The 24,220-nt window shown below is 55.2% G+C and overlaps 9 protein-coding genes across 9 annotated transcripts; 5 read left to right on the top strand and 4 right to left on the bottom strand.

The window, feature by feature from the left end:
- Positions 1-2,092: 2,092 nt before the first annotated feature.
- On the top strand, positions 2,093-5,054 carry P168DRAFT_299230 (uncharacterized protein; the record flags this gene model as incomplete). The annotated part of the gene is made up of 4 exons (XM_024838320.1): positions 2,093-2,399; positions 2,644-3,860; positions 3,914-4,177; positions 4,242-5,054. The coding sequence occupies 4 exons, from the start codon at positions 2,093-2,095 to the stop codon at positions 5,052-5,054; spliced, it is 2,601 nt and encodes an 866-aa protein (XP_024690265.1).
- Positions 5,055-6,058: 1,004 nt separating this feature from the next.
- On the top strand, positions 6,059-7,228 carry P168DRAFT_274221 (urease accessory protein UreG). Its single transcript, XM_024835411.1, has 3 exons — positions 6,059-6,322; positions 6,400-6,498; positions 6,569-7,228. The coding sequence occupies exons 1-3, from the start codon at positions 6,156-6,158 to the stop codon at positions 7,110-7,112; spliced, it is 810 nt and encodes a 269-aa protein (XP_024690266.1). The 5' UTR covers positions 6,059-6,155; the 3' UTR covers positions 7,113-7,228.
- Positions 7,229-7,230: 2 nt separating this feature from the next.
- Positions 7,231-9,141, bottom strand: P168DRAFT_306799 (WDR46/Utp7 family protein). The gene is made up of 2 exons (XM_024839056.1): positions 8,427-9,141; positions 7,231-8,363 (listed from the first exon to the last, which is right to left on the bottom strand). Exons 1-2 carry the CDS (start codon positions 9,054-9,056, stop codon positions 7,389-7,391), a joined length of 1,605 nt encoding a protein of 534 aa, XP_024690267.1. The 5' UTR covers positions 9,057-9,141; the 3' UTR covers positions 7,231-7,388.
- A 185-nt stretch (positions 9,142-9,326) lies between these two features.
- On the top strand, positions 9,327-12,204 carry P168DRAFT_274227 (small subunit rRNA maturation protein TSR1). Its single transcript, XM_024835412.1, has 3 exons — positions 9,327-9,533; positions 9,599-10,068; positions 10,135-12,204. Exons 1-3 carry the CDS (start codon positions 9,428-9,430, stop codon positions 11,974-11,976), a joined length of 2,418 nt encoding a protein of 805 aa, XP_024690268.1. The 5' UTR covers positions 9,327-9,427; the 3' UTR covers positions 11,977-12,204.
- Positions 12,205-12,271: 67 nt separating this feature from the next.
- Positions 12,272-13,850, bottom strand: sec17 (alpha-soluble NSF attachment protein SEC17). Its single transcript, XM_024835413.1, has 5 exons — positions 13,722-13,850; positions 13,530-13,653; positions 13,121-13,427; positions 12,885-13,059; positions 12,272-12,826 (listed from the first exon to the last, which is right to left on the bottom strand). Exons 1-5 carry the CDS (start codon positions 13,752-13,754, stop codon positions 12,587-12,589), a joined length of 879 nt encoding a protein of 292 aa, XP_024690269.1. The 5' UTR covers positions 13,755-13,850; the 3' UTR covers positions 12,272-12,586.
- A 331-nt stretch (positions 13,851-14,181) lies between these two features.
- Positions 14,182-17,130, top strand: P168DRAFT_224203 (DUF726 domain protein; the record flags this gene model as incomplete). Its single annotated transcript, XM_024833112.1, has 2 exons — positions 14,182-14,661; positions 15,037-17,130. Coding segments are annotated over 2 exons (2,574 nt in total), but the record flags the coding sequence as incomplete, so codon positions are not given.
- Positions 17,131-17,316: 186 nt separating this feature from the next.
- On the bottom strand, positions 17,317-18,561 carry P168DRAFT_241942 (cellulase family protein; the record flags this gene model as incomplete). The annotated part of the gene is made up of 1 exon (XM_024833778.1): positions 17,317-18,561. One exon carries the CDS (start codon positions 18,559-18,561, stop codon positions 17,317-17,319), a length of 1,245 nt encoding a protein of 414 aa, XP_024690271.1.
- A 2,506-nt stretch (positions 18,562-21,067) lies between these two features.
- Positions 21,068-21,547, top strand: aspf13 (allergenic cerato-platanin Asp F13; the record flags this gene model as incomplete). Its single annotated transcript, XM_024838321.1, has 1 exon — positions 21,068-21,547. One exon carries the CDS (start codon positions 21,068-21,070, stop codon positions 21,545-21,547), a length of 480 nt encoding a protein of 159 aa, XP_024690272.1.
- Positions 21,548-22,399: 852 nt separating this feature from the next.
- P168DRAFT_292768 (NADPH-adrenodoxin reductase) lies at positions 22,400-24,193 on the bottom strand. Its single transcript, XM_024837660.1, has 2 exons — positions 23,893-24,193; positions 22,400-23,825 (listed from the first exon to the last, which is right to left on the bottom strand). Exons 1-2 carry the CDS (start codon positions 23,962-23,964, stop codon positions 22,518-22,520), a joined length of 1,380 nt encoding a protein of 459 aa, XP_024690273.1. The 5' UTR covers positions 23,965-24,193; the 3' UTR covers positions 22,400-22,517.
- Positions 24,194-24,220: the final 27 nt, after the last annotated feature.

Genomic DNA, 24,220 nt, shown 5'->3' on the forward strand with positions numbered 1-24,220 from the left:
AGGATACCAGGCCCTGGGTGCCACTACGTATACGAGCGAATGGATGATTCGTGATTGAGAAATTCTGATTGGATCTCATTTGCAATTATAACTGATCTATAGCACCCCACCTCCATTGATCCCATGCAGCACTCGCAATCCAGGATGTACCTGATGTCAAGTGGGTTGACGCTCGAGGCGATACTGCGGCAAGACACTAGATGCACTGTTAGCTGTCATCCAAGAGAATATAGTGGCAGCGAAAGAGCATAGATCAAAGTTCTCAGACAAAAGATACTGGCAAGTACAGACCGACCGGGAAAGGAAGGACCGACAAGTCTCCTCATGGTCGATTCGGAGGATTAAGAAGTAAAAAGTGTTTTATCATCTTCGAACAGGGGCAAGTGGGCAGGGGATGTAGGAAATGAAGGGAACTAACCATGGATGAATGGGGAGCACATTGACATGAGCTGATGTTGGTCAGTGTGGCGTGATCATCTGATGTCAGTGTTCGCGAAGGAAAACCAAGCCATTGATGGTCTTCCTGTAGAACAGAGCAAGAATCAGCTGCTGTCATGCCACAGGGTGCAATCAAGCCTTCTGTGTTCAACAGCAGAATTGTAGAGGTTGAAGAGAGAAAGAAAGAAGAAGCAGAAGAAAATCGAGTAAATGAAGGAAAAAAAAAAAAAAAGATCGGCGGGAGCGCAAGAACGATGATCCGAGCCGGCTAAATATTCACGTGATTACATACCCGATTAGGACTAGCGGGACGGGTGAATGACCGCGACAGCCAATGAGAGCGGAGCACGCTAATCCCTTTCGGGCGAGGAGAAGAAAAGCCTCACGAGAAACAAGAGAAGAGAAGAGAAGAGAAGACGATGAGAAGCGAACAGGGAAATCAGGAGAGATTCAATCAATCTTGATTTTGGATGAAGTTTTCCTGGATATTTTCATTTTCTGTTTTTCCTACTTGATATATATAAATTTCTTTTTTGATTTTACTCTTCTATTCTTCTCTATCTTCTCTCTGATACACCATACACAACCTCCCTGACCACTATCTCTTCATCTGGATCCTATCTGGAGTCCAACTGATTTGATCGATCTCTGGGTTGACCAACACATTAAAAGAAGGATTGACTTTGTTGGCGATCATTCTATTTTCTCTTTACCTTTTTTCCCCATAGTTGTGGGCTCCCGATCTCCTAACCTAGTATACCACCACTACTACTGCTACATCTGACTGCGACCGCTGCCAACCCAACCTAACCTAACCCGATCTTCCTCTCTCTCTCTCTCTCGCTCTCTTCCTCCCACTCTATTACTCCCTCTCTCCCGTTCATTCCTCCCGTTCATTCTCTCTCCTCCTCTTCCTCCTCCTAATCAACAGAGTCCCGCCTTATTATTACGGATTACAGTCTGGGATTCATCACCGACTCCCGTTCTTCCCTTTTCTCCTCCCCCCATCATCCTCTCTCTCTCTCTCCCTCTCTCTCTCTCCCTCTCCCTCTCCCTCTCTCTTTCTTTCTTATCTCTCCTCTCTTTCGCGCGCTCTCATCTTTACCGACTCCCTCTGGTTTCCTCCCGTTCCCACCCATCGCGAAATCCCCACTCCCTCACCACCGCCTCTTCCCTCCCTCTCTTCTCTCTCCTCCCTCCCCTCCTCCTACTTTAAATCCCTCAGTGAGGGTTTCAGACTGTTCAACGCCTGACAGGCCGCGGTGATTTGGTCGGCTTCAATCCATGCTGTTCATCCCGTGTCGTTTTGGTGGATGATACCGGCGCAGGCTCAATAAGGATCGCTCTCGTTTCTTCTCCCCCCCCCCCCGTCAGCTGCGTCTTGGCCTCCGCTCCGACAACACCACAAAAAAGCGACTTGGTGTTGTGCACCACGTCAAGCCCTCTCAGTCGAGTCCCTCGCCCGCCTCTCATTCCACCTGTCTTCGTTTCACCGTTTCACCGTTTCACCGATCTTTTTGCTTTTCTCTTCTCTGTCTCCCCTTCCGTCGCTCCCCTCGATTCTTCCGTTCGTTCGCTCCGTGTTTTCCGACCGCGTCCGACATCCTCGCGTTTTCCCACGTAGGAGTCCCGTTATCGGCGACTTCCCACCACAATGATGATGGCGCAGCAATATCCCGGCCACCAAGGCATCCCTCAGCACCCTGGGTTACCGCCTGGTCATCATCCAATGGCCCCAGGTCAACATCCAAACGCCCATCCCGGCGCCGGCATGGTCCCCCCGGGCCATCCGGGGGTGTCCGCGCCCGGAGCGCCTCAGGTCACCCAAGGCGCTCCGATGATGGGCGGAATGCCACCAGGCGCGGGCACCACCGCTCCTGGCGCTCCCGTTCAAGCCCACGCCCTCTCCCATTTGGGCCCCCAGGCTCACTTGTTTCAGCAGCCTCATTTCGCTCAGAACTGTAAGTCAATCTCCTACAACCCAGAAACCCGACCGTGTACAGCATCCATCCATTTGAATTTTTTTTTTCTCTTCTCTTTTTCTTGCGTTTATGAACTTTTTCCTTGGTTCCTTTCATTGGTTTTTACTCTTTGGATACCCCCTTGTCTTACTGCGCGCGACCGTGGGACGTTTCATCAGAATCACGCGTCATTTTCTCACCTCATTGGTCTCGGATGCTAACATGCCCTGTCTCGACCCTCTAGTTGCAAATAACCCGCATCTTCTTCAGCCCCATCAACAGCAATTGATGCGGCAACGCATGTTTCTCCAACAACAGCAACAACAGCAACAGCAACAACAACAACAACAACAGCAGCAGCAACAGCAACAGCAACAGCAGCAGCAGCAGCAGCAGCAGCAGCAGCAGCAGCAGCATGGGGGTCTCCCCGTGTCACTGCCAAATGGCACCCCGGGGCTGACCGGCGCGCAGATTGCCAGCATGCAGGCCAACCAAGGGATGCGACCGATGAACATGCAGATGCAACTCCAGCAAATGCCACATGGACAGCCGCAGAGCATCCAACAGCAACATCTGTTCGCCTTGCAGCAGCAGGCGCAACAGGCACAACAGGCCCAGGCCCAGGCACACGCCCATCAAGCCCAGCAGGCTCAACAGGCGACTCCCACCAGCCAACCGGGGCACCACACCCCCCAGCAACGCGCCGCTCCCCAACCCCAGAATCTCCATGACGCCCAGAGTGTGACGCCCCAACCCCAGCCCCCTCCGCCGCACCAGGGAAGCAGTACCCCGCAGTCGAATCCTCCGTCGGTGCCCACCTCGCAACCCCCGCAACAGCAGCCCGCGCCGCCCCCGCCGCACCAGACCCCGAACCCGCCCCCCCAACAGTTGCAGCAGCCCCAGCAGCCGGGTCAGCAGCCGGGTCAGCCACCCCAGCAGCCCCCGCAGCAACATCCGCAGGGTCAGTCGCAGCCGCAAGGGCAGCCGGGTCACCCCGGTCCACAGCCACAACAACCACCTATGACGGCGCAGGAGGCCCAGATGAAGGCGCAACAGCAGCAACAACAACAGCAGCAGAACAATGCGGCCCTAATGATGCAGTCGCGCATGAGCACCAAGGGTGCGACGCTTTTGATCTTAAGCTCCTTCGCGGAGCAATTAGGAGCCTTCCAGAGTCGCGGCGAGTCACCGGACCTGGGCTACTGGCAGAATTTCGTGGATCGATTCTACTCCCCGGGAGGAGTGTTGCGCCAGGGCGTCTACAATCCGCAGGCGGGATCGAAGCAATTTGAGATCGCGACGCCCGCCCTGGCGCGGTATTACATGACCCAATTCACCAGCGGGATCCGACGCATCCAGATGGTCGTCGAGGCCGCGCGGGAGCGGGAAGTGCCGAACGGCGGTCATATCGTGGACAGTCCTAAGACCTCGTTCCTCTACTGGTTCGCGAACGACACCCAGGTTAGTTTACTCCGAGGGTAGACGTGTGAAGGGATCGCTAACCTCCGGTACAGCTCCACACGGACGGGACTATGCGGGCGCACTTCGACGCGCAGAATAAGATCGAAATGCTCGATATTGTCGTCATGAACCATACCGAGTATCTGCCGCGGGGTCAGCTGCAAGCGCTGGAGCTGGCCGACCAGAAGCAGAGCCCCAAACTCACCAAAGGTGCGGGGAAGCGACAGCAGAAACAACCCCCGCAGCCGTCCTTCACGCTCCCGGAATCTATGGTGACTGCCAACGGGGTACCCACCGCGGTCATGAGCTTTCTCGAGGTGAGTGCGAATCTCCAGGCGATGCTTCCACATGTTCTCGTGCTAATGAAGGACGGGGATGTAGGTCGCGGAAACGATCTCTCAAATGCAGATGCTCTTCCAGTTCTCCCAGCATAATCCCCAATTGTCCGCTCCCGAAGCCCTCCGGAGCCTGGTCAATACTCTGCAGACCCAACACCCGAACCCTGGAATGATGCAAGGGCCCATGAATCCCGCGATGAACCCGGCGATGAACCCGGCAATGAACCCTGCAATGAACCCGGCGATGAACCCGGCGATGAACCAGGCGATGAATCCCGCCATGAACCCGGCGATGAATCCGGCAATGAATTCGGCGATGAATCCTGCGATGAACCCGGCAATGAACCCGGCCATGAACCCAGGCATGAACCCAGGCATGAATCCGGCCATGAACCCGGCTATGAACCCCGCCATGAACCCTGCCATGATGAACCCCGCTATGAATCCCGCTATGAATCCGGGGATGAATGCAGCGATGAACCAGATGAACCCCGGCATGCAGCCGGGTCAGCATCCTCGCGGACCCAGCTACAGCGGCCCGAACCAGTTCGCCTCGCCCGCGGCGGGGCATCTGAACCTGCCGGGGGCACAAGGGTCGCCTCACCTGGGCGGATCGGCGCATGCCAGTCCCGCGGGGAGTAATATGACGGGGACTCCGCACATGATGCCGGGACAAGTTCCGAACGCGGCACCGGCCACCAGCGCCAGCGCCAGTCCCAACGTCAGCAACAAACGCCGACGGGCCAGCACGGTGAAAATGGAGAACGACGGCGGAGACATGAACGGTACTGGCGCTCCTGGTCCCAAGGTCAAGCCCAGCCCCCGGATGGGCAAGCGACAGAAGGGCGCCGGATAGTTCCTGGCTGAGCGGGATGCATCTCGGATCTGTCTTTCCTTGACGTCTCTCTTCCATTTCATTCCATTTTCTCTTTTCATTTATCTTGCGATTACACTCTCAAGAGGCGGGGAATCGGCGTTTTGAGGATTACCTGTTGTGAGGCTCTGCTGGTCGTTGCGTTCTTATCGGGTCTCTTGTCTCATCTCTGCTTTTCGTTTTCTGAACATATCGGGTGGTGTCATATTTTTTTGTTTTTCTACCCTAATCTTTCTGCTCTGTGTTTGCCATTTGCGGATGAAGCTTTGGTCGATAGCGACTGTTTCTTGCATTCCTACGTGCCATGAATCGGGCTTTGGTGTGGTCGACAGGGGTCTCTTCTCCTACCCCGAGTTTGCCTCGTATCTCATCGCGGCCCCATGTACTCTTATGCGATTCTTTATTGTGGCCGACATGGTCTAACTGTCCACTCGGCATGTTGGCTGTGTCCTTTGTCCCATGTTCCTTCGGTTGTTGCGCTTGCACTACGACGCGTGACTGATTGACAGCGCGATGTTCGCACGATGCTAGTCTATTTTTCATTTCTTCATATCTTGATATCCATGTTCGACCATTGGCGACTGCTGCGTGGCGTTGGGTTTCTGCTTTTTTGGGATGTTCTTTCGTCCGGGACCGATCTGCGTTATACGTTTGTTAATGGAAAGATTTGGTCATTTGCTGGCTTTATATTGCGTAGTGGAAGTATTGTAGCTGGTCGTTCGCCGAAAGCGCCCACTAGGACGATCATCGGGGATCGTCACGGTTTATCTTATCAGTATGAGATCACAAATGGATTCATGTCAGCAACAGAGTAACAAAATAACCTTATTGGTCGTGCTAGATCAAACCCGACAGTATCGCGATCCACCGACAAAAACGGCCATGAACTAGGCACTGTAATGAGTACCCAGTTTCGGCAACCTCCGCGGGGGACTCGGCGGACGATGGCCGATACGACATACCGTAGCTTGGCTGGTTAAGTACTTCTTTAGCTAGTAGTTACCCCTCCATACCTCATATTCCCCTCCTTCAACCTTGCTTCTCCCCATTCTACCTCCACAGGTACATTGATTCTGTATCAAAATGTCGCATTCCCACTCCCACGACGGTGACCTCGGCCACTCCCACGCTGCTGAGCACGGCCACTCCCACGAGATCCTCGATGGACCGGGCTCGTACATCAACCGCGAGCTGCCCCTCGTTGAGGGCCGCGACTGGAAGGAGCGGACTTTTACGATTGGGATTGGAGGGTGCATCTCACTCTCACTCTCTCTCTCTTTCACTCTGTGTGATCTTGAACTGACTAACTCGTGATGATTGTATGTAGGCCTGTGGGATCCGGAAAGACGGCTCTGATGTTAGCGCTGTCGAGGGCTCTCAGAGATGAGTATAGTATTGCTGCTGTGACGAATGATATCTTTACGAAGTGCGTCTTCCCACCTTCCATACCATATCTAAGTATTTCAAAACATCCAGCTAAACAGCTCAAATAACAGAGAAGACGCCGAGTTCCTCACCCGCAACCGCGCCCTCGCCCCCAGCCGCATCCGCGCCATCGAAACAGGTGGGTGTCCCCACGCCGCCGTCCGCGAAGACATCAGCGCAAACCTCCTCGCGCTCCAAACCCTGCAAAAGCAATTCTCGCCCGACCTCCTCCTCATCGAATCCGGCGGCGACAACCTCGCCGCGAACTACTCGCGCGAGCTAGCAGACTTCATCATCTACGTGATTGACGTCGCGGGCGGAGACAAGGTGCCGCGCAAGGGCGGACCGGGCATCACGGGGTCTGATCTGCTGGTTGTGAATAAGATTGATTTGGCGGAGATTGTGGGTGCGGATTTGAGTGTTATGGAGCGCGATGCGAGGAAGATGAGGGAGGGGGGACCGACGGTCTTTGCGGAGGTGAAGAATGGGAAGAAGGGGCTGGAGCATATTGTGGGGTTGATTTTGAGTGCGTGGAGGAGTACGGGTGCTTATGATGTTGCTTTGGAGAGGTGGAAGGCTGGGGGAGTGAGGGGGTCCGGGTCGTTGGATGAGTAGTTCTTTCTCTCTCTTTTTCTCTTTTTCTTTGGGTCCGTCTTGACCTTGATCTGGATCTGTTCGTTTGATGATGGTTTATATGTGGGTGACGGCATTAGTATATCAGGGTGATTGATAGCTTTAATTCACTAGATTTACAACTTTTGATCTCGTAGAAAACGCCACAAATGCACACATATCATGAGTCGATGAGAGGTCTTGGGTATCTGACAGCGCACCCCTTCTCGAAAAAACAGACAAGTGAAAACGACAGAAAACAAGAGGAAGAAGAAAAGATCAAACCTCCCTCTTGGCAAACCTCCCCAGCGCAGGTCCCAGATCCTCCCGCTCCGTCTGCAACCGATCGCGCGCCCGCGACTGGTGCTCCTTGCGCAGCATTTCGGCCTTGATGCGCTTGTCGTCGATGACGTTGCGACGGCCCTTCTTGCGCAGGTACTTGCGCAGCGCGCTGTTGCGGCCCCGACCGCGGTTCTTGAGCTTCTCCATCGGATCTTCGGGTCGGCGGTCGAGGTCCTTCTCGTCGCGGTTCTTCTTGTCGCGGATTGTGTCCAGCTTGCCGACGAAGTGCGGGTCCAGGGAGATCATGTCTGGTTGCAGCTTGTGCAGCAGGCCTCGCACTTCCGCTTCCTGGCGCTGCTTGGTGTTCTCGTAGGGGTTGGCTTCCAGGGCGTCGAAGTTGGGCTCGCCGGCGCCGGGGACCAGGATGCTTGCGAAGCCTTTGTCGTGTGTCACGCCGAGGACGTCTTCGAAGGGGCACCACTGGACGGTTTCCATGCGGTGGCCGTCGCCGCCCCAGTTGAGGTAGGGGCTCTGCACTTTGCCTTGGTCGGCGAGTGCGGCGTCGAAGAGGCCCCGCCAGACGCTGACTTGCGTGCCCCAGCCGACGGCTGTTAGGTTGCGGTCGCTGATCGAGACGGACGCGCCCGGCTGGTAGCACGAGTAGGAGTGCACTTCGCGGAACATGCGGATGTCCCAGACGTTCATCTTCATGTCTTGTCCTGTTGACACCATGTATCGGCCTTGACGGTCTATGGCCATTGACCGCACGGGGCCGCGGTGGACCAGGGCTTTGACGAGTGCCGTTTGCGAATTCGGCGACCACAGGGTCACCGTTCCGTTCTGGTGACCGACGTGCATGATTGCGTTCCAGGGGTTTTGGCAGAGGGAGGTGGGTGCGCCCTGTCGGGTGGGCAGCTCTGCCACCATTTGGCCCGTCGAGGTGTCGGTGTACTTGAGGTGGCCGCTCATTTGCTACACATCGTATCAAGTTAGCGTCTGTCGGGGTTATTTTGAAGGGATTGGATAAGGACGTACAGCGCCCACGAGAAGAAAGTGGTAGGGCAGGAAATCGAGGAAGAGCGGCTCCAGATGCCGGTTGAGACAGTGCACCTCCGCTCCCGAATGGTCGTAGATGTAGATGTATTTCTTCTGTGCCACCGCAAAGTACTGGTTATTATGCAACCACTTGGCATCCCGCACCGTCTCTCCCAGCTGGAGCTCGCATCCCAGCTTGCCAGCCCGCCAGTCCATCGTCGCGACATGTCCCTTGCGGCCCGCCAGCAGCAGATCCTTTCCGTTCCTCGTGTAATCAAGCCGGTAAGGGCCCAGGTCGTTCAGCTTCAGCTCGAAGCCCTTCTTCGCCGTCTCGATGCCCACGTTCTCGCGGATCTCGTCCTGGCGGACTTTGTACGTGCGTTCGAGCTCGCCTTCCGTCTCGATGAATCCCGCATCGTGTTCCAGCAGTATCTCCGCGTCTTTGGCCTTCAGTGCCGCATCCTGGTACTTTTCCTCCACGCCCTTCAGCGTCCGACGGAGCTTTTTGTCTCGCACACCCTGCGTGTGGATGGCCTTGCCGCGGCCATACTTCTCTTGCGCCTCGGCCAGCCGCTTGTTCTCTTTGCGCTGGGCGGGCGCCACGGCCGTGGTGGGCGCGGAGTCGGGCATGGATGGGAATGTGAATCGGTAGGATGGACTGGACTAGTAATTTAAATACCGACGAAAGAAAAAGAAAAGGGAAATCCGAAGTCGAGCGTTTTGTCTGGAACGAACGGGCGATGCGAAGAGCAGCAACTTTTTTTTGCGGGTCAAAAAACCCGCCAAGACTTCGCTTGATCGTCCACCGCCCGATTTTTTTTCCTCCGTTAAGCTTGTCTCTGGTCTGGGACTGTTGGTTCTCCACGAGATCTTGCTATTCTGCCTTTTTTCTTGATTCGAGTTTAATATCGCTTTTATATCCACTGGACAGGGTTTGAACTCTGTACATATCCACCCTGGCCTCCCTTCCATTCCGTTTTAAAGGGTCCGGCGGTGCCAATATGGCGCCTATCACCCAGCACCACCATCGCTCCACCACCAAGAGCGCCAACAAATCCTACAAACCCCGCCATGCCTCCAAGGGAACCCTGAAGGACAGGGAGAAGGGTATGTGATTGTCACGAGCCCCTCATCTCTTCCGATAAACTTCCTCAGCAACTGACACTCCATAGGCAAAGTCGAGAGATCCGAGCGGGGCACGCGCAAAACCCCCCACCAACAGCTCATGTCGAAACTCGATCGTCGCAACCAGGCCCGCCAGAGACAGCAGGTGAAGCATCAGGAGAAGGCCCAGACGGTCAGCGTCTTTGCCGGTCAACATGGAGCCCCCCGCCATGTCGCCATCGTTCCCCTCACCTCCGATATCGATATCCCCGCCGTCGTGCGGTCGTTGAACGAGAGCGTCGACGCCTCGAGCGATATGTCCGATGACTCCGTCTCCCGCGTGCACATTGCTCGCTTTCGCCAGAGTCTGCAGTACATCCCCGCCAAGTATGACCTCATGAATGCGCTGGATGTGTGCCGCATGGCCGACTTCGTGGTGTTTGTGCTGTCGGCCGACGTCGAGGTTGACGAGGAGGGTGAGATGCTGCTGAGGTCAGTTGAGGGTCAGGGTATCTCCAATGTGGTTGCGCTTGTGCAGGTCAGTACATACGGCATCCAAGTTTTCCAGTGGGTGAGCATGTCGCGCTGACTGAGCTGTTCATAGGGTCTTGATCAGATCAACCCCGCCAAGAAACGCCCACAGGTGGCCGGGTCTCTGAAGTCATTCATGAACCACTTCTTCCCCGCCGTCGACAAGGTCCTTTCCACCGACTCCCGACAGGAGTGCTCCAACGCCATCCGGTCTCTCTGCACTGCGACGCCGAAAGGAATTCACTGGCGCGAAGACCGCAGCTGGATGCTGATCGAGAATGTTCAGTGGCCCGAGGCTACTTCCGAAGTGGTGGACGACGTTGTAGTGACGGGTGTGGTCCGTGGAAAGGGTTTGAAGGCGGACCGCCTGGTGCATATTCCCGGCTGGGGCGATTTCCAGGTCGACTCTATCACATCCGCGCCCTTGCCCTCTGCGCGGGCCAAGCGCGGCGACACCATGAATGTCGACGAGACCGAGACGACGCAGGTCCTTGACGTGCCCACCGACGACCGTGACGACTTGGCCACTGTGGCGCCGGAGGAGATCGAGATGGAAGATGACACCATGGAAGTCCCCGAGGCGGAGCGGAAAGGTGTGCTCCTGGACGACCACCACTACTTCTCCGACGATGACGCCCACATCCCCGAGAAGCCCAAGAAGTTGCCTCGGGGCACATCCGACTACCAAGCCGCCTGGTACCTCGAAGACGTATCTGACTCGGGCTCCGACGTCTCCGACATGGATGAGGATCAGGAGATGGAGATGGACACCGCCGGCGCCCCCGAGGATGGCGTGTTCCCCGATGCCGCCGACGCCATGACCGAGGCTGGTAACACCGAATACCCCCAGTCCGAGATGTTCCAGGACCGGTCCCCGGAGGACGAAGCCGACCAGCTGGAGGAGTACCGAGCGAGCCGCCGCCAAGAGGCCGACGAGGACCGCGAGTTCCCCGATGAAATCGAACTGCACCCGAACGTGCTCGCACGCGAGCGACTGGCCCGCTTCCGCGGCCTGAAGAGCCTCAAGACCAGCGTCTGGGAGACGTCAGAAGACCGCCCCTACGAGCCCGAAGACTGGCGCCGACTCCTCCAAGTCGGCGACTACAAGGGCATCAGGAACCGCACTCTCCGCGAAGCCCTCATCGGCGGCGTCAACCCCGGCAACCGCGTCGACGTCCACCTGCGCGCCGTCCCCGCTACCCTGCGCAGCCGGCCGCAGCCCCTCTCCCTCTTCTCGCTGCTCCGCCACGAGCACAAGCACACCGCCGTCAACGTGAACATGCACCTGAGCGCGAGCTACGAGGAGCCCCTCAAATCCAAGGAGGAGCTCATCGTGCAAGTCGGCCCCCGCCGCCTCGTCGTGAGACCCGTCTTCTCCTCCGCCGACAACACCCCCAACAACGTGCACAAGTTCGACCGCTTCCTGCACCCAGGCCGCAGCGCCCTCGCCACGTGGATCGGCCCCGTAACATGGGGCGCCGTCCCCGTTCTCGTCTTCAAGAACCAGCGCGTCCAAGACCCCGAGGTCCTCGACGACGCCGCCGCCGACGACAACGGCCCCTCGCGCCTCGAGCTCATCGCCACCGGCACGGTCGTCGCGCCGGACCCGTCCCGCGTCGTCGCCAAGCGCTCCATCCTCACGGGCCACCCCTTCAAGATCCACAAGCGCGTCGTCACCGTCCGCTACATGTTCTTCAACGCCGAGGACATCGCCTGGTTCAAGGCCCTGCAGCTGTGGACCAAGCGCGGTCGCAGCGGCTACATCAAGGAGAGTCTGGGTACCCACGGTTACTTCAAGGCTACCTTTGATAGCAAGATCAACCCGCACGACTCTGTCGGCATCAGTCTTTACAAGCGCGTGTTTCCGCGTAAGGCGCTGGCTTTGGAAGATGTTGCTGCTGGTGCGGAGGCTTAAGTTGAGAGGATTCCTTCGATATCGGATGTGAACGAATGGATGGATGATGGATGATGGAAGGGTTGGACGGATATGATACCACCAAATAAAACCGCTGCATGAATTGATGAGTCTAACGTCTGAAAGAGACGATGTCTGTCTGGGAATGGAACGGACGTCGCTTAAAGGAAAGCGAGAAAAAAAAAGCATGAGCATTTGCCATTTCTTATAGATATATGTTAATGGAGTTTCTTTTTTACTTTTTTTGAAACTCTTATTTTGTTTCCTCTTGTGGGTTTCGTAGGTGGATTTGGGTCAAAATGAAGTATGTCAATTAGTTGGCTGGACTACCTGTGTAGGTACCTATCCATCCGTTGCATCCTAGGTTGAGTTGAACCAACTCATTCGTTGAAGCCAAGTAATCAATCATTCATGACCGCATATAAGTGACACTGGCGAGAGCCAGCAAGTAGAGACAGACACTCGGAGCGACCGTACGGCCCAGTTTATAGATGATATGAATGTGAGACAGACACCCTTGTGGAAAAACAAAACACACGCCAAAGGGAATAGATTGGAGACAAAACAAATAGAGACAAGAAAAGAAAGAGAAAGAAAGGAGTAAAAAAGTCTAAGAGAAGTCCTCGCCCGCCTCTTCGATGTTGTTCTTGACTCGCAAGAGCAGCGTGGTCTTCCACTTATCCAGCTTGCTGAGCTGGTCGAATTGGAACAGCTTGTCCGCAAAGGCCTCCTGGTCGCCGTTCTCGATGGCCTGGGCCAGGTCGACAAGCAGCTGGTGTTCCCGCGTCGACGCGAACGTCGTGTCGATCTCCCGGTAGCTTTCGAGGGCACGCCCGGTGGCGACCAAGTCCTATCTCGGAGGTTAGATTTGCGGCGTAGGTGGAATTGCAGAATGGTATAGAACCAACCTTGGTGGCCATGTGGCAGATACCGGCCTTGAGGAAGTAATCCTTGACCGACCACTTCATCAAGCTGTTGGAGATGGAGGAGCGGCCGATGCGCTCGTAGTGCTCGATGGCCTTGTAGTAGTCTTCTTCCAGGGCGGCCAGGTCCGCCGCTTTGAGGTAGTGCTTGTTTGCGAGACTGTAGATGATATCAGTTTGCAGTCCTGACAGGTACACGATATCAGACGTGGAATACGTACGCCTCGGCGTTGTCGCTGTCGAACCATTCGGCGGCCTGTTCGTACGCCTCCAGGGCCTTCTTCTGATCTCCCATCTCCATTTCATACAGCTCAGCCAGGTGCTGCTGTTGCGTGGCAGCCCGACGAAGGTTGCCCTTTAATACGTAGTGTTGGATGGCGCTGGCGAGCACACGGGCAGCATCCTCGGGGTCCGATTTGCGGTAGACCTTGAAGGCCTCCTGAAGGGTGTTGGCGGCGTCATCGGGCTCATTTAGGTTCTGAGACTGAATCGAAGCGGCCTTTTCAAAGGCGAGACCAGATTCCTTGTCTAGACGAGTAAAGAACAGGTGGTTAGCATCTCATGTCTATCTGACAGTGGGGGAGGCTCTGGACGGCCGTGGGTAGGCGGGGGGCGCTGGGGGGTGCCTACTCAGCTTCTGTACCCGGAAGGCATTTGCCGCTTGGGTATACAAATCGGCTGCATTCTCATACTTCTCTGTTCGGCCTCCGAAGAAGCTGAATCCACTGGTGGCGCCGCTCAAAGCTTTTTCGGCCTGGGGGGTTTGGTCAATGATCACCCGAAGCGGGGGGGAAGTGGGCTTGTAGAGGGGGGAGGACTAACTCGTTGGATGAGGACTCGGGGATCTTGCGCCATGATGAACAAACTGCAACAGCCACTGGATACAAAATGAATCAAGACACTGAAAAAAGGCAAGAGTGGAACTCAAAGATGGAGGGGATAGTTTGGAAATGATATCGAAGCCTGGAGGTGGTGGTGAACAGCCGACGTAAGAGCAGCCCAGCTTGGACGCCCAATGCGGCAGGCGGTCAGAGGACCACCACTCTATCGACCGAGTCTCTGGAATTTCTTCCATGTATCAACAGAGTCAGTCAACTGGATCCATTCTAGACTTCTCTTTTCTTTGTCACTCTCTCAATCCTTGCTAAAGGCTTACGTCGGTTGTGCTAAATTTTATACCATCATACGTACCCTAATCCTTACAATGCGCTGTCATCGACTCTCTCCTCTACTGGTCTCGACCTGTCGTCGATCCCTACGTCCTTCCCAACCGTCGAGATTCCGACTCTACTCGTCGAATGCAGATTCGCAAGACTTCGAAGCATTTTTGGCCAAGCCGACCTGGTCTACGCGTTCTCTGCTCCCCGATAAAACCAGCCAAACAACCTCGCCGTCAGTCACCCCGGAACAACTCCGTCACCTATTGCGTCTATCAGCCTTGCCGCAGCCCTCCAGTAAAGAACAGGAAAATAAGATGCTGGAAGATCTCGAAGACCAGATCCATTTTGTGAAGGAGATCCAGCGCGTGGACGCGTCGAACGTAGAACCTTTGCAAAGTATTCTGGATGAAAGCCCCGAGGCCGTCAAGGAGAAGACCATTGGACTGCAGCAGCTCAAGACGGCCATGTCCAAGGAGCGAGTAGTTGGACGTCACAAGCGTATCCAGCGCATTGAGGGCGAACGCAATGAACGACCTGACGGGGATGCGTGGGACGGCAATGCGCTCGGATATGCCTCACGGACGAAGGGCAAATTCTTCGTCGTGGACACGGGCAAGGGCAATGGCAATGGCAATTAAGGGTACACCGTACTACGGAGTACTCAATTCCTGCTCTTCCTCATGCTTTAAGCTGAAATTGGTGTTGCTCAATGATCGTTTGCAGCAACACTGCGGAGTAACGAGAGTGACGAACGGTGGCTCTGATTTCTGGGCGCTGAGTCAGCCGATGATTTCATCGCCTCCGACAGCAGGCAGATCAACAGACGACAAGCTTGTTCTTTCCCCTCCCCGGGTCTATCGCCTTCATATCTGCCCACAGCCGGTTGCTGACTTGGCTCATACTTATCATTGTTTTTCGATTGATTTAATTGGCATTTGGGCTCAATGTGGAAGAACATTAAGGATCATGCGAGCAAGTTCGGGGCGGGCTCCGAGGGGTCTGCTCCGAAGAGGGACGAACAAGACCAGGACCTCACCACCATCCTGGACCGTTCCCAAAGGGCCGAACTCACGATTCTAGTGGCACAGATTACCGCCAATATGCGACACGCAATTGAACGGAATTTCCATCCGTCCAAGCCGGCAACACACGATTCCGCTGGCCAACCCGCCGATAATCAGGACCAGAAAGAAAGCCACTTGCAGTCGTCTTCATCAACCCTGGAGAAAGAATGGCACGACAGCCGGCCATCTTCTCAGGACCGCAAGTCTGAATCTAGCGCGCTGTCCGGCTTCGATGCCTGGAGAGACTCCGTTCTCCTTCGGATTGGTCAGGTTGTCAACAAACACGACGAGGATGAAACGAAAGCTGAGGATCCGATCGGGAACGAGGAGGACGAGCAGCCGTTGAAGGGGGCCGCCGAAGATGAGCGCTCCTTAAGTCGATTACGCAGTGTATACCCTCCGGTCGACACCCCGCTCTCCCATCTCCCGGAAGCCAAAAGGCTTCTGATCCTTCACGCACTGCTTCTGCTCCTGCTCAGTTTGGAACACTACGATGCCAGATCGCGTGTTTTGATGCTCAACGTCTCGTCAAGTTTGGGACTTTGCATTCGAATCTTGAACGGCGACGAAGTCAAGGTTGCCCGGGGCTTACTGGACAACGCGCTCGCGCTCTCAGGAAACCCCGAGGCGGCGGAAGCTAGCAAAAAAGGCGACTCGTCCCGAAAATGGAAGGTTGGCATTGCGTCTGTCACAGGAGCCGTCTTGATCGGGGTTACGGGTGGTCTTGCTGCACCCCTGGTGGCGGCTGGCTTGGGAACGGTGATGGGAGGGTTAGGTTTAGGCGCGACGGCCGCCGCCGGATATCTCGGCGCTCTGGCGGGCAGCGGGGTGATTGTGGGAGGCCTCTTCGGGGCGTATGGGGGCCGCATGACGGGAAAGATGATCGACCAGTACGCGCGTGAAGTTAACGATTTTGCGTTTATCCCTATCCGGGGATCGTCCGCGCGGCCAAAAGACGACAAGGAAGCGGCGCAAGAGGATCATCGTCTGCGGGTGACAATCGGCATCACGGGCTGGGTGACTGGCCAAGACGATTTTGTCGTTCCGTGGCGCGTTGTGGGCTCGGACTCGGAGATGTTCGCGCTGCGCTGGGAAATGGAACCCTTGATGAGACTAGGCAACGCCATGGACCTGCTCGTCACCAGCGCGGCATGGACAGCGGGAGAGCAAATCGCCGCCAAAACCGTCTTCGCAGGTCTCCTGAGCGCCGTGGCCCTCCCGCTCACCCTTTTGAAGGTCACCAAAGTGGTCGACAACCCCTTCAGCGTCGCTAAGTCTCGTGCCGACAAGGCGGGCGAAGTCCTCGCCGACGCACTGATTCACGAAGTGCAAGGCAAACGCTCCGTCAACTTGATGGGATATTCCCTTGGATCCCGCGTCATCTACTCCTGCCTGCAAAGCCTCGCCCGGCGCGGCGCATACGGCATCGTGGAGACAGCCGTGCTGATGGGGTCTCCCATCCCGTCAGACACAGAAGACTGGCGTCGTCTGCGCGGGGTCGTCAACGGCCGACTGGTGAACGTGTACTCCGAAAATGACAGCGTGCTGGCATTGCTGTACCGGACCAGCAGTCTGCAGATGGGCGTCGCCGGGCTCCAGCCGGTAGAAGACGTACCGGGCGTGGAGAATTTCGACGTGAGCAAGATGATCAGCGGCCACCTGCGGTACCAGTTCCTGGTCGGACGTATCCTCAACCAAGTCGGGCTGCAGAGCATCGACGTGCAAGAAATCCAGCAGCAGGAGGCCGCCCTGCGGGCCAAGTCCCGCCGCCAGGAAGCAGAGCGCATCCAGAACGAGCGTCTGGCGGGTGTCGACCCCGACAAGCACCAGGTGGACGAGAGCGCGGCGGCCGACGAGGAGACTCGCCTCCAGAGACAGTTGGAGCGTCGCACGCAGGAACACCTGCCGGCCCGTCCACGGAGACGGTCTACGTCTAGTGAGGGTGAGCGGCCGGCTTTGCCTGAACGACCGGCTGTTCCTCGACGGCCGGTGCCTCAATCGAGTTCTCAAAATACCCCGTGAATTGGAGGGACCGGTGGTAGTCTCGGTCTAGAAAATGTCAGTTAACTATATCATCATTGGAATCATATGCAGTTACCACTGAATCAAAGCACACTAAGCACAAGTGCAAGTATATATCAGACATTCAGCCCGCATCATCAAGTATGTACATGTAAAATGCCAACACGGACTCTACTCCTTGCCCGGGCCTTGCGTTACATCCCACATCCCACCCAGCAACGCTCGAAACCGCGGATTGCGCCAGCTACTCCAATCCTGCGTCAGCAGCCCAAAGCTCTCATCCATATCAACCTGCCCATCGCGCACATAGTAGCTTCCCTGGAGGGCCCACACCGCCCACTCGGCATCATTAGACTCCATATACTCCACCAAACACTTCAAGTACCCAAGATCATCCTCCGACAAGCCGGAGGTCTCGTCCCCGCCGCCAGTCATGGCGACGCCAAACTCAGACAGGAACAGCGGACCCGTGTAGTCCTTCTCCTGGGTGAGGAGAAAGCCATTGGAGGCGCCGTACTCGGCAGACGCGACATGACAGTGACGACCGGGGTTCGGCTGCGTCAGGGAGAAAGCGTAGGCGTGGAACTCCCACACGAGCTTCTGGGCCCAGTCCCCAGCGTCTAGGGTCTTAATGCGCAGGAAGGAGAGGTCTGTTCCGCCGTTGACGCCGCCGATGATGATGAGGACTGACGGGTTGGTGTCGTGCACTTTCTGCGCTGCGCGCGTCAACTGGTCGTACCAGTCTGCGTGGGCGTTGAGGTCTTGGATGAGTGGGACCGCGCGGAGCTCGTTGCGCAGTGACATGCCTACTACGCCTTCTTGTGAGGAGGCGAATTGCGCCATCGCTTCGAGCCCGCGGTGCCAGGCTTGTGTGTCGAAGTAGCGGCTGTTGAGGTCGTTGTAGCCCTGCGCTTTGTCCCACCAGCCGTTGCCGTCGGTGAAGTTGCAGCACCAGCTGGCGCGCGAGACGTGGTTGTCGAGGATGGTGTACACGCCGCGGTGGTGGAGGGAGTCGATGACGGCGGCGAAGACGTCGAGTCGGCTGGCTGTGGTGAGGAGGGGGTTGTGCTTGGATGCTTGGGCGTAGAGGGCTTGGAGGGCGGAGGGGGCGACGCCCGCTGCGGAGGCGGCCGTGTTGAATGAGTCTGACACGGACACGGAGGGGTTGAGTGCCATGTCGATGGAGTAGGTCAGCCGCACGCAGTTGAACCCGTTGTCGGAGATCCAGGAGGCGATGGTGTCGATGGGCTGGTGTTGGAGGCCTTCAGGGATGTTGACTTCCATGTGCCCTGCCCAGTTGGCGCAGCGCAGTTTGACGCGCTGGTCCTTGTCATCGAGAATCCATCGTGATGAGGTGTGTAATTCGCCTAGGGCTGTACACACCAGCGATAGCAGCAATAGGAGGTCTGGAAACATCATGATGAGGGTGTTGAGGAGGTCAAGTTTTCATGAAGCATCGGATCCTGAGTAGGATCCGATGTAAGAGATGGGAAATGATCATCCCTCTAGCGGCAGCCCCCACGTCGTTTGCATAGTACCGTTGTCAGATTCTAATCGTCAAATTCACTCGGTAATCGAGATGGATTATTATGGACTAGAAGATCAACGGATGCAGTCATGGTTGTTTCCGATGTTGTATTGCCTGTGGACGATGCCCATGATTGGAGATCTCTCTATCCAAGGGACAGCCGGAGAAGATATAACTAGTTATACATTCTCTTGATATCTAGTCACCTTAGAATTACTTCGAATGGTCTATATTTGGAGGAGCCACAATTAATGCTCGTGGGTCTCACCATATTCTGAAAAGCAACGGTCCCATAGTTTCCTATATCGCGTCCCACGCCAAGTAGCCTCGGAAAAAAACCCAGTAATTGAACCGGATAGCAGCTCAGGTCACGGTTAGGGCCAGCATCGCCATGGAACAAAGCAGCTTCCATTTTATGGCTTGTAGTTTGTCTTGTCATCAAAAGTTGATCAAGAAACAACAGAGAAGAAATGAACAAGAAAGACAAAGTGAAAAGAGAAAGAGTGACGCTTTGGTCAGCTCGAGTGCCTGCCAGCCTGAGGCCATTCTCATCCCATCTCTCTCTCTTCCTCTCTTTTCTTTTCTTCTCTCCCCAATCTTTTCATATCACATCACTGTCAACCTATGATCCTACATCGGAGACTCGTGTTTGTGCCAGCTATCTGAACACATGACGTGGGATCCAAGAAAGTGCCGTATCAAATGGGCCTGCATCCAACAGACTGCGCCCTATCCAGAGGCATAATAGGTCAACTCTTGCATGATTGAGCGAGAGGCTTATGCCCATTCTTGCCAACACCGGAAATGACCTGGATACCCTAGAAACTTTCAGGAACCTTTGGGTGAATCATGGGTGGCCTTACATCCGACTAATTGCGGGCCTAGGCTGAGGGTGCAGTGCTACTGTACATCCTGCGGGATGCCGTGCAGCGCCAGGGATCGGAAATAGCAGGGAACCCTAGCAGCTTGCATGACTCGAAACACTAATACGTGGGAGAACAACCCAGATCTGGACTTTGCAGCCCACCTTAAGGTCAATAACACGAGAAGATGCGTGTATTTGGGGAAGATCCTCCAGGTCGGCGTCCCACAGCTGTGGCTGACCCGAGAGGCTACTGCTTCATAGAGTATCCACTGCTTGATTCCATCGATCCGGCCGGATGTATGCATGGAATGGTATCATCGCATGGACGATTACCAGACTGTTACTCCCAAATCCCCTGAAGCGATTCTGTTGAGAGTAATACGCTTACCCACGTCTTTTCCTGTCCTCGTCGAGATTTCTACTTTGCTCTTGCGAGTATGACAAAAGTCCATCATTACAGAAGAACTGGTGTCTCTATTACAAAGGCCCCATACGGTCGGCACAGATGGGCACTGGCTGTGTGACCGGGAGTGGAAAAGCCCATGCTTAATTCTTCCAGCACATACATGCCCGACCGAGACAATAAGCCACATTCATGCGTGGTTCTTGCGGCTTTGCGGCACTTTTGGCCATATCCACGGATCATACTATATTTAGAACCGAACTGGATTAGAACAGAAACTGCTCGTGCCCTGCCATACAATGACCTCCCTTCTTGGAAGGTTCTTAATCTGACTGTTGATACATCTGTTCTAAACCATTCATGGTTAGATCTGGCTGAAACATGCAGAAACTAGTTCAATTATTGTTTTTTCAGTGGTATATCCGACTGATCAACAAGCTGTTGACCGAGCAAATCGGGTCATCTCAACTCCCAGGCTTTCCGAGTAACTCCACAATGGAGCCACTCCTGGCCTTGGCATCTTACCCGATCAAGCGGTGTCGGTTCAGGTTGTATAGCATCATCTTCTCGGTGCATGCTCTTGCGGACATGCCGGGTATACGGCAGGCAGCCTAACGCTGTATGTCTCATATGAAGCCGGGTATAGTGTCATCTGACTGGTTCGCACGCAGCGATTCAGTGTCATGATACTTCCCCGCATCGATCCCGACTCGCCCTAGGCTATCGAGGTATCATGAAAAGAGGGGACTGTCTTACAATCTCACTAGCGTCACGGCTACCATTGACAAGGTTTCTCATTTGTGGAGTGCTAGGTATGAATCAAGTTTCTATTCACGGCGTGCAAGTCTGGAGATGCCGCTCCAGCATGGATGCGTCAGGCCTCTTCCTTTGAGAGCAGTCGGAGTGCTACGGGATCATTACATCCACTGCTCGAGAGTCCTAGGTAGACCTCAACCATATAAAAGGCTCTTCGAATCCCCCCGATTTCAGGTAATTCCTCAAACAGCCAATCCTCCAAACTCCAAGTCACCACGATAACAGCACATCCTCTCGCAAGCATCAATCTCAGCTTCCGCTTATCTATCTCCCTCTATTGATCTATTACCAATTTCCGAATCCTATCAAAATGAAGCTCTTCGTCGCTGCTGCCTCCTTGGCCACTCTTTTCCTCTCTTCCGTGCAGGCCGTGCCCGTTGAGCAGCCCGAAGATGCCACCACCGCTGCCGCTACGGTCTCGGTCTCATATGACCCAAAGTATGATGTGGGCGGCACCTCCTTGAGCACGGTCGCCTGCTCAGATGGTGTGAATGGGCTCCTCACCGAGGGCTTCACTACCTTCGGCTCAGTGCCGGGCTTCGCCAATATCGGTGGTGCGCCCACCATCCCGGGATGGAACAGCGAAAACTGTGGCAAGTGCTACCAGCTGCATTACAAGGCGGGCAAAATCGACAAATCGATCTACGTGACAGCCATCGACTCTGCGCCCGGCGGCTTCAACCTTGCCCTCGGGGCTATGAACAAGCTGACCAACGGACTGGCGGAGCAGCTGGGCCGTGTGCAGGCCACTTACACTGAGGTGGACCGGTCTCTGTGTGGATTCAAGTAAAGCATCCAGGCTGGATCAGTGACGGCGACCGACATGGAGTTACGACAGGACAGACGGGAATAGTGAAATGGTGGAACGGTTTCCTGTGGTATCATTTGTGGGAGACGATGCGGCACGCCGAACCTGGTCCTGATGAGAAGAGATCTATGTGGTGACTGAGATATGGATGAAAGAGACGAGTCATTGTTTTTGCAGCTTTAGCACATGACAGGAGTTAGTTTAGTTATTTTGAATTTACTCACGCGTTGATCTTAATCGCTTCCAGTTCTCCTTGATTCCATATGCCTTGTAACACAGTTCTAACGGACAGTCCATACTCCGATGTGATACAGGGCGAAAACAAGGCACCAACCAATCTTCCAACCCTATCAACCATAGAATACCCCATCGAACCACATTGAACCATTTTCACAGCGAATCCCTATGGACAACTACTAAATAGAGCGCAGGCAACGTCCCAAGTAGACGAGATTCTTGTGCCTAGAACAGTAGCATATTAGATATTCCGCAGTTGTAGGAGTTCATCTCCTTATTGCATTAGAAGTAAAGCCTTGGACTAGATTATGTGGTTGTCCCGTTGTATAGTTCCAGGGGTGGATCTGACTATCGCAGATCTATTGCGAGATCGGGATTGATTGACCTACGGGCCGTGGTTGGGGGTGTGGGGTGGGGTGTCGATCTGTATATTGAGATACTCAGTACTGTGGGTGTAGAACCGGGCATGTTCGTTCTGTTAGACTTTGCTTCGCTGGGTTTGTATGTTTATTTCCTAGAAATGTTTAGTGGACTGTGGGCTCACTGGGGGTACGAGAAAATTAAATATGACAATTATCAATTGTATATATATAGCATCTATGATACAGCCCCATATCGTAAGCTCGATACCCTGGCGACAAAGGGCAATCTATAGTACATTCGTGAGGAGAGATATGATACACTGAACATCCATTGATCATAAACACCGTAGTCTTTAGGAGATGACGTCCAACATCTCTTGGACCCGGCCGAATTTGTCACGGATCTTGTCCTTCTGTTGGCCGCGCTCCCGCTCCACAGCGTCGATCTGCTGCCAGTCCTGCCATGTGGTAGGTCGCAAGCCCCGCTTCTCCGCTTCAGGACGGACGCCCTCCCATCCGAGGCCGGTGCTCTCGGCGGGGGGATTCAGCAAATACTTCGTGTGACCGGTGCCGTTCAGGTCGGCTGCTATGGCGTCGGCTGTGCTGAAGGCGTCTGTCATGGTTGTGGCAATCACGCCAGTTGGGCCGCGTTTGACCCAGCCGGCACAGTAGATTCCGGGCAGGTGAGACAGCAGAGAACCGTCTGGTAGGCGCTCCGCGTCGCTAGTGGGCTTGGGGCTGATGACCCGGCCGTACCCGTCGTTGGGAATGACACCGCGTCGGGTATCGAACGGGATGTCCAGATCATCTAATCCTGGAAGAGGGATCGACTGGTAGCCGACGCTGCGGAAAAATGTGCTAGCAGGAAGGTCGACTTGGGCCCGTTCGCCGTTCTGCAGGTATTTCGGATTTACCTTGGAGGTAGGCAGATACGGATCGGACGGGTCCAACTCATTGCGAGAAAATGTCACATTGGATAGACGTTCGGGATGGGTCGGGGAGTGGTTAATGCTCTCGGGGGAGAGCAGGAAGTCTAATGACCAAGACTTGGTGGCCGTCGCAGGATCGTTGGTCGAGCCCTTGGCTAGCAGTTGGATCAGCCGTTTCTGAGCCCTAGGTAAGGCAGCCATGACTTCTTCCGGGGGTATCAAATCCCGTGGGACCGGATCAAAGGATACAGAAGGAAGTTGGAGCAGTTCCCGCAGTTCCTTTATAGTAAATGCAGCCTGCATAGGCCCTCGTCGGCCGACCACGCGGACCCGCTTGATTTTACTCGTGAGCAAGTGCTCAACAGCGTAGTCCGCAATGTCGGTCTTGCGCAACACATCGATGTCAGTCAGCAAGATCCGAGCCACATCCAGAGCCACATTCCCCTGTCCAATGATCACCGCATCCTCGCCCGCAGTCAGATCGGGAGCGAGATCCCGGTGTTCCGGAAGGCCGTTGTACCACCCCACAAACTCCCGCGCGGAGTACACATTGCGGGTGGTCTTTTCCCCGGGGATTCCCAGCTCCTTGTCTTTTGGCGCTCCGTATGAGAAGAGAATGGCATCGTAGTGCGGTTTCAGGCTCTGCAGCGAGAGGCTTTCCCCCACTTCGACGTTGCCAATAAAATTGAAACGTGGGGATGTTGCGACTTCAGTGAATTTCTCCTCACAGTTCTGACAGTTGATCAGGATCAGCCCCAGTCTCATATCCGAATGATCGCGAACGAGTGTGACAACATACCTTGACCTCTGGGTGGTCGGGCGCTACCCCGTAGCGCACCAATCCGAACGGCACCGGGAGCTTTTCATACATATCTACCACGGCATTGTCGATCCTTCCCAATAATCTATATGCTGCATAAAATCCCGCAGGTCCAGAACCCACAACGGCCACACGGACGGGGCGATCTCCCTGCACATGGTGGCTTTTATGACGTCGTTGCCAAGAGGCACGAGATAACAACGGACGAAGGGGGCTGCGCACCGGATGCCCAGTGCATTGAGCACAGACATAAGGCACCCGCCGGGAGAGTAACATGTTGTGGGGAGGGGAGGGAGAACAGCGAGAA

Source organism: Aspergillus campestris (genome assembly GCF_002847485.1).
Source record: "Aspergillus campestris IBT 28561 chromosome Unknown P168scaffold_11, whole genome shotgun sequence".
Taxonomy (NCBI): Eukaryota; Fungi; Ascomycota; class Eurotiomycetes; order Eurotiales; family Aspergillaceae; genus Aspergillus; species Aspergillus campestris.

Excerpts from the sequence above, each read along its gene's own strand:
- P168DRAFT_274221 (XM_024835411.1), top strand. The coding sequence starts at position 6,156 with ATGTCGCATTCCCACTCCCACGACGGTGACCTCGGCCACTCCCACGCT. Across the intron at positions 6,323-6,399 it reads TTTACGATTGGGATTGGAGG|GCCTGTGGGATCCGGAAAGA; the intron begins GTGCATCTCACT and ends GATTGTATGTAG. Across the intron at positions 6,499-6,568 it reads ACGAATGATATCTTTACGAA|AGAAGACGCCGAGTTCCTCA; the intron begins GTGCGTCTTCCC and ends CTCAAATAACAG.
- P168DRAFT_306799 (XM_024839056.1), bottom strand. The coding sequence starts at position 9,056 with ATGCCCGACTCCGCGCCCACCACGGCCGTGGCGCCCGCCCAGCGCAAA. Across the intron at positions 8,364-8,426 it reads ACTTTCTTCTCGTGGGCGCT|CAAATGAGCGGCCACCTCAA; the intron begins GTACGTCCTTAT and ends TACGATGTGTAG.
- P168DRAFT_274227 (XM_024835412.1), top strand. The coding sequence starts at position 9,428 with ATGGCGCCTATCACCCAGCACCACCATCGCTCCACCACCAAGAGCGCC. Across the intron at positions 9,534-9,598 it reads CCTGAAGGACAGGGAGAAGG|GCAAAGTCGAGAGATCCGAG; the intron begins GTATGTGATTGT and ends GACACTCCATAG. Across the intron at positions 10,069-10,134 it reads ATGTGGTTGCGCTTGTGCAG|GGTCTTGATCAGATCAACCC; the intron begins GTCAGTACATAC and ends AGCTGTTCATAG.
- sec17 (XM_024835413.1), bottom strand. The coding sequence starts at position 13,754 with ATGGCGCAAGATCCCCGAGTCCTCATCCAACGA. Across the intron at positions 13,654-13,721 it reads CCCGAGTCCTCATCCAACGA|GCCGAAAAAGCTTTGAGCGG; the intron begins GTTAGTCCTCCC and ends CAAACCCCCCAG. Across the intron at positions 13,060-13,120 it reads GACAGCGACAACGCCGAGGC|TCTCGCAAACAAGCACTACC; the intron begins GTACGTATTCCA and ends TATCATCTACAG.
- P168DRAFT_292768 (XM_024837660.1), bottom strand. The coding sequence starts at position 23,964 with ATGTATGAAAAGCTCCCGGTGCCGTTCGGATTGGTGCGCTACGGGGTA. Across the intron at positions 23,826-23,892 it reads CCGACCACCCAGAGGTCAAG|AACTGTGAGGAGAAATTCAC; the intron begins GTATGTTGTCAC and ends ATCAACTGTCAG.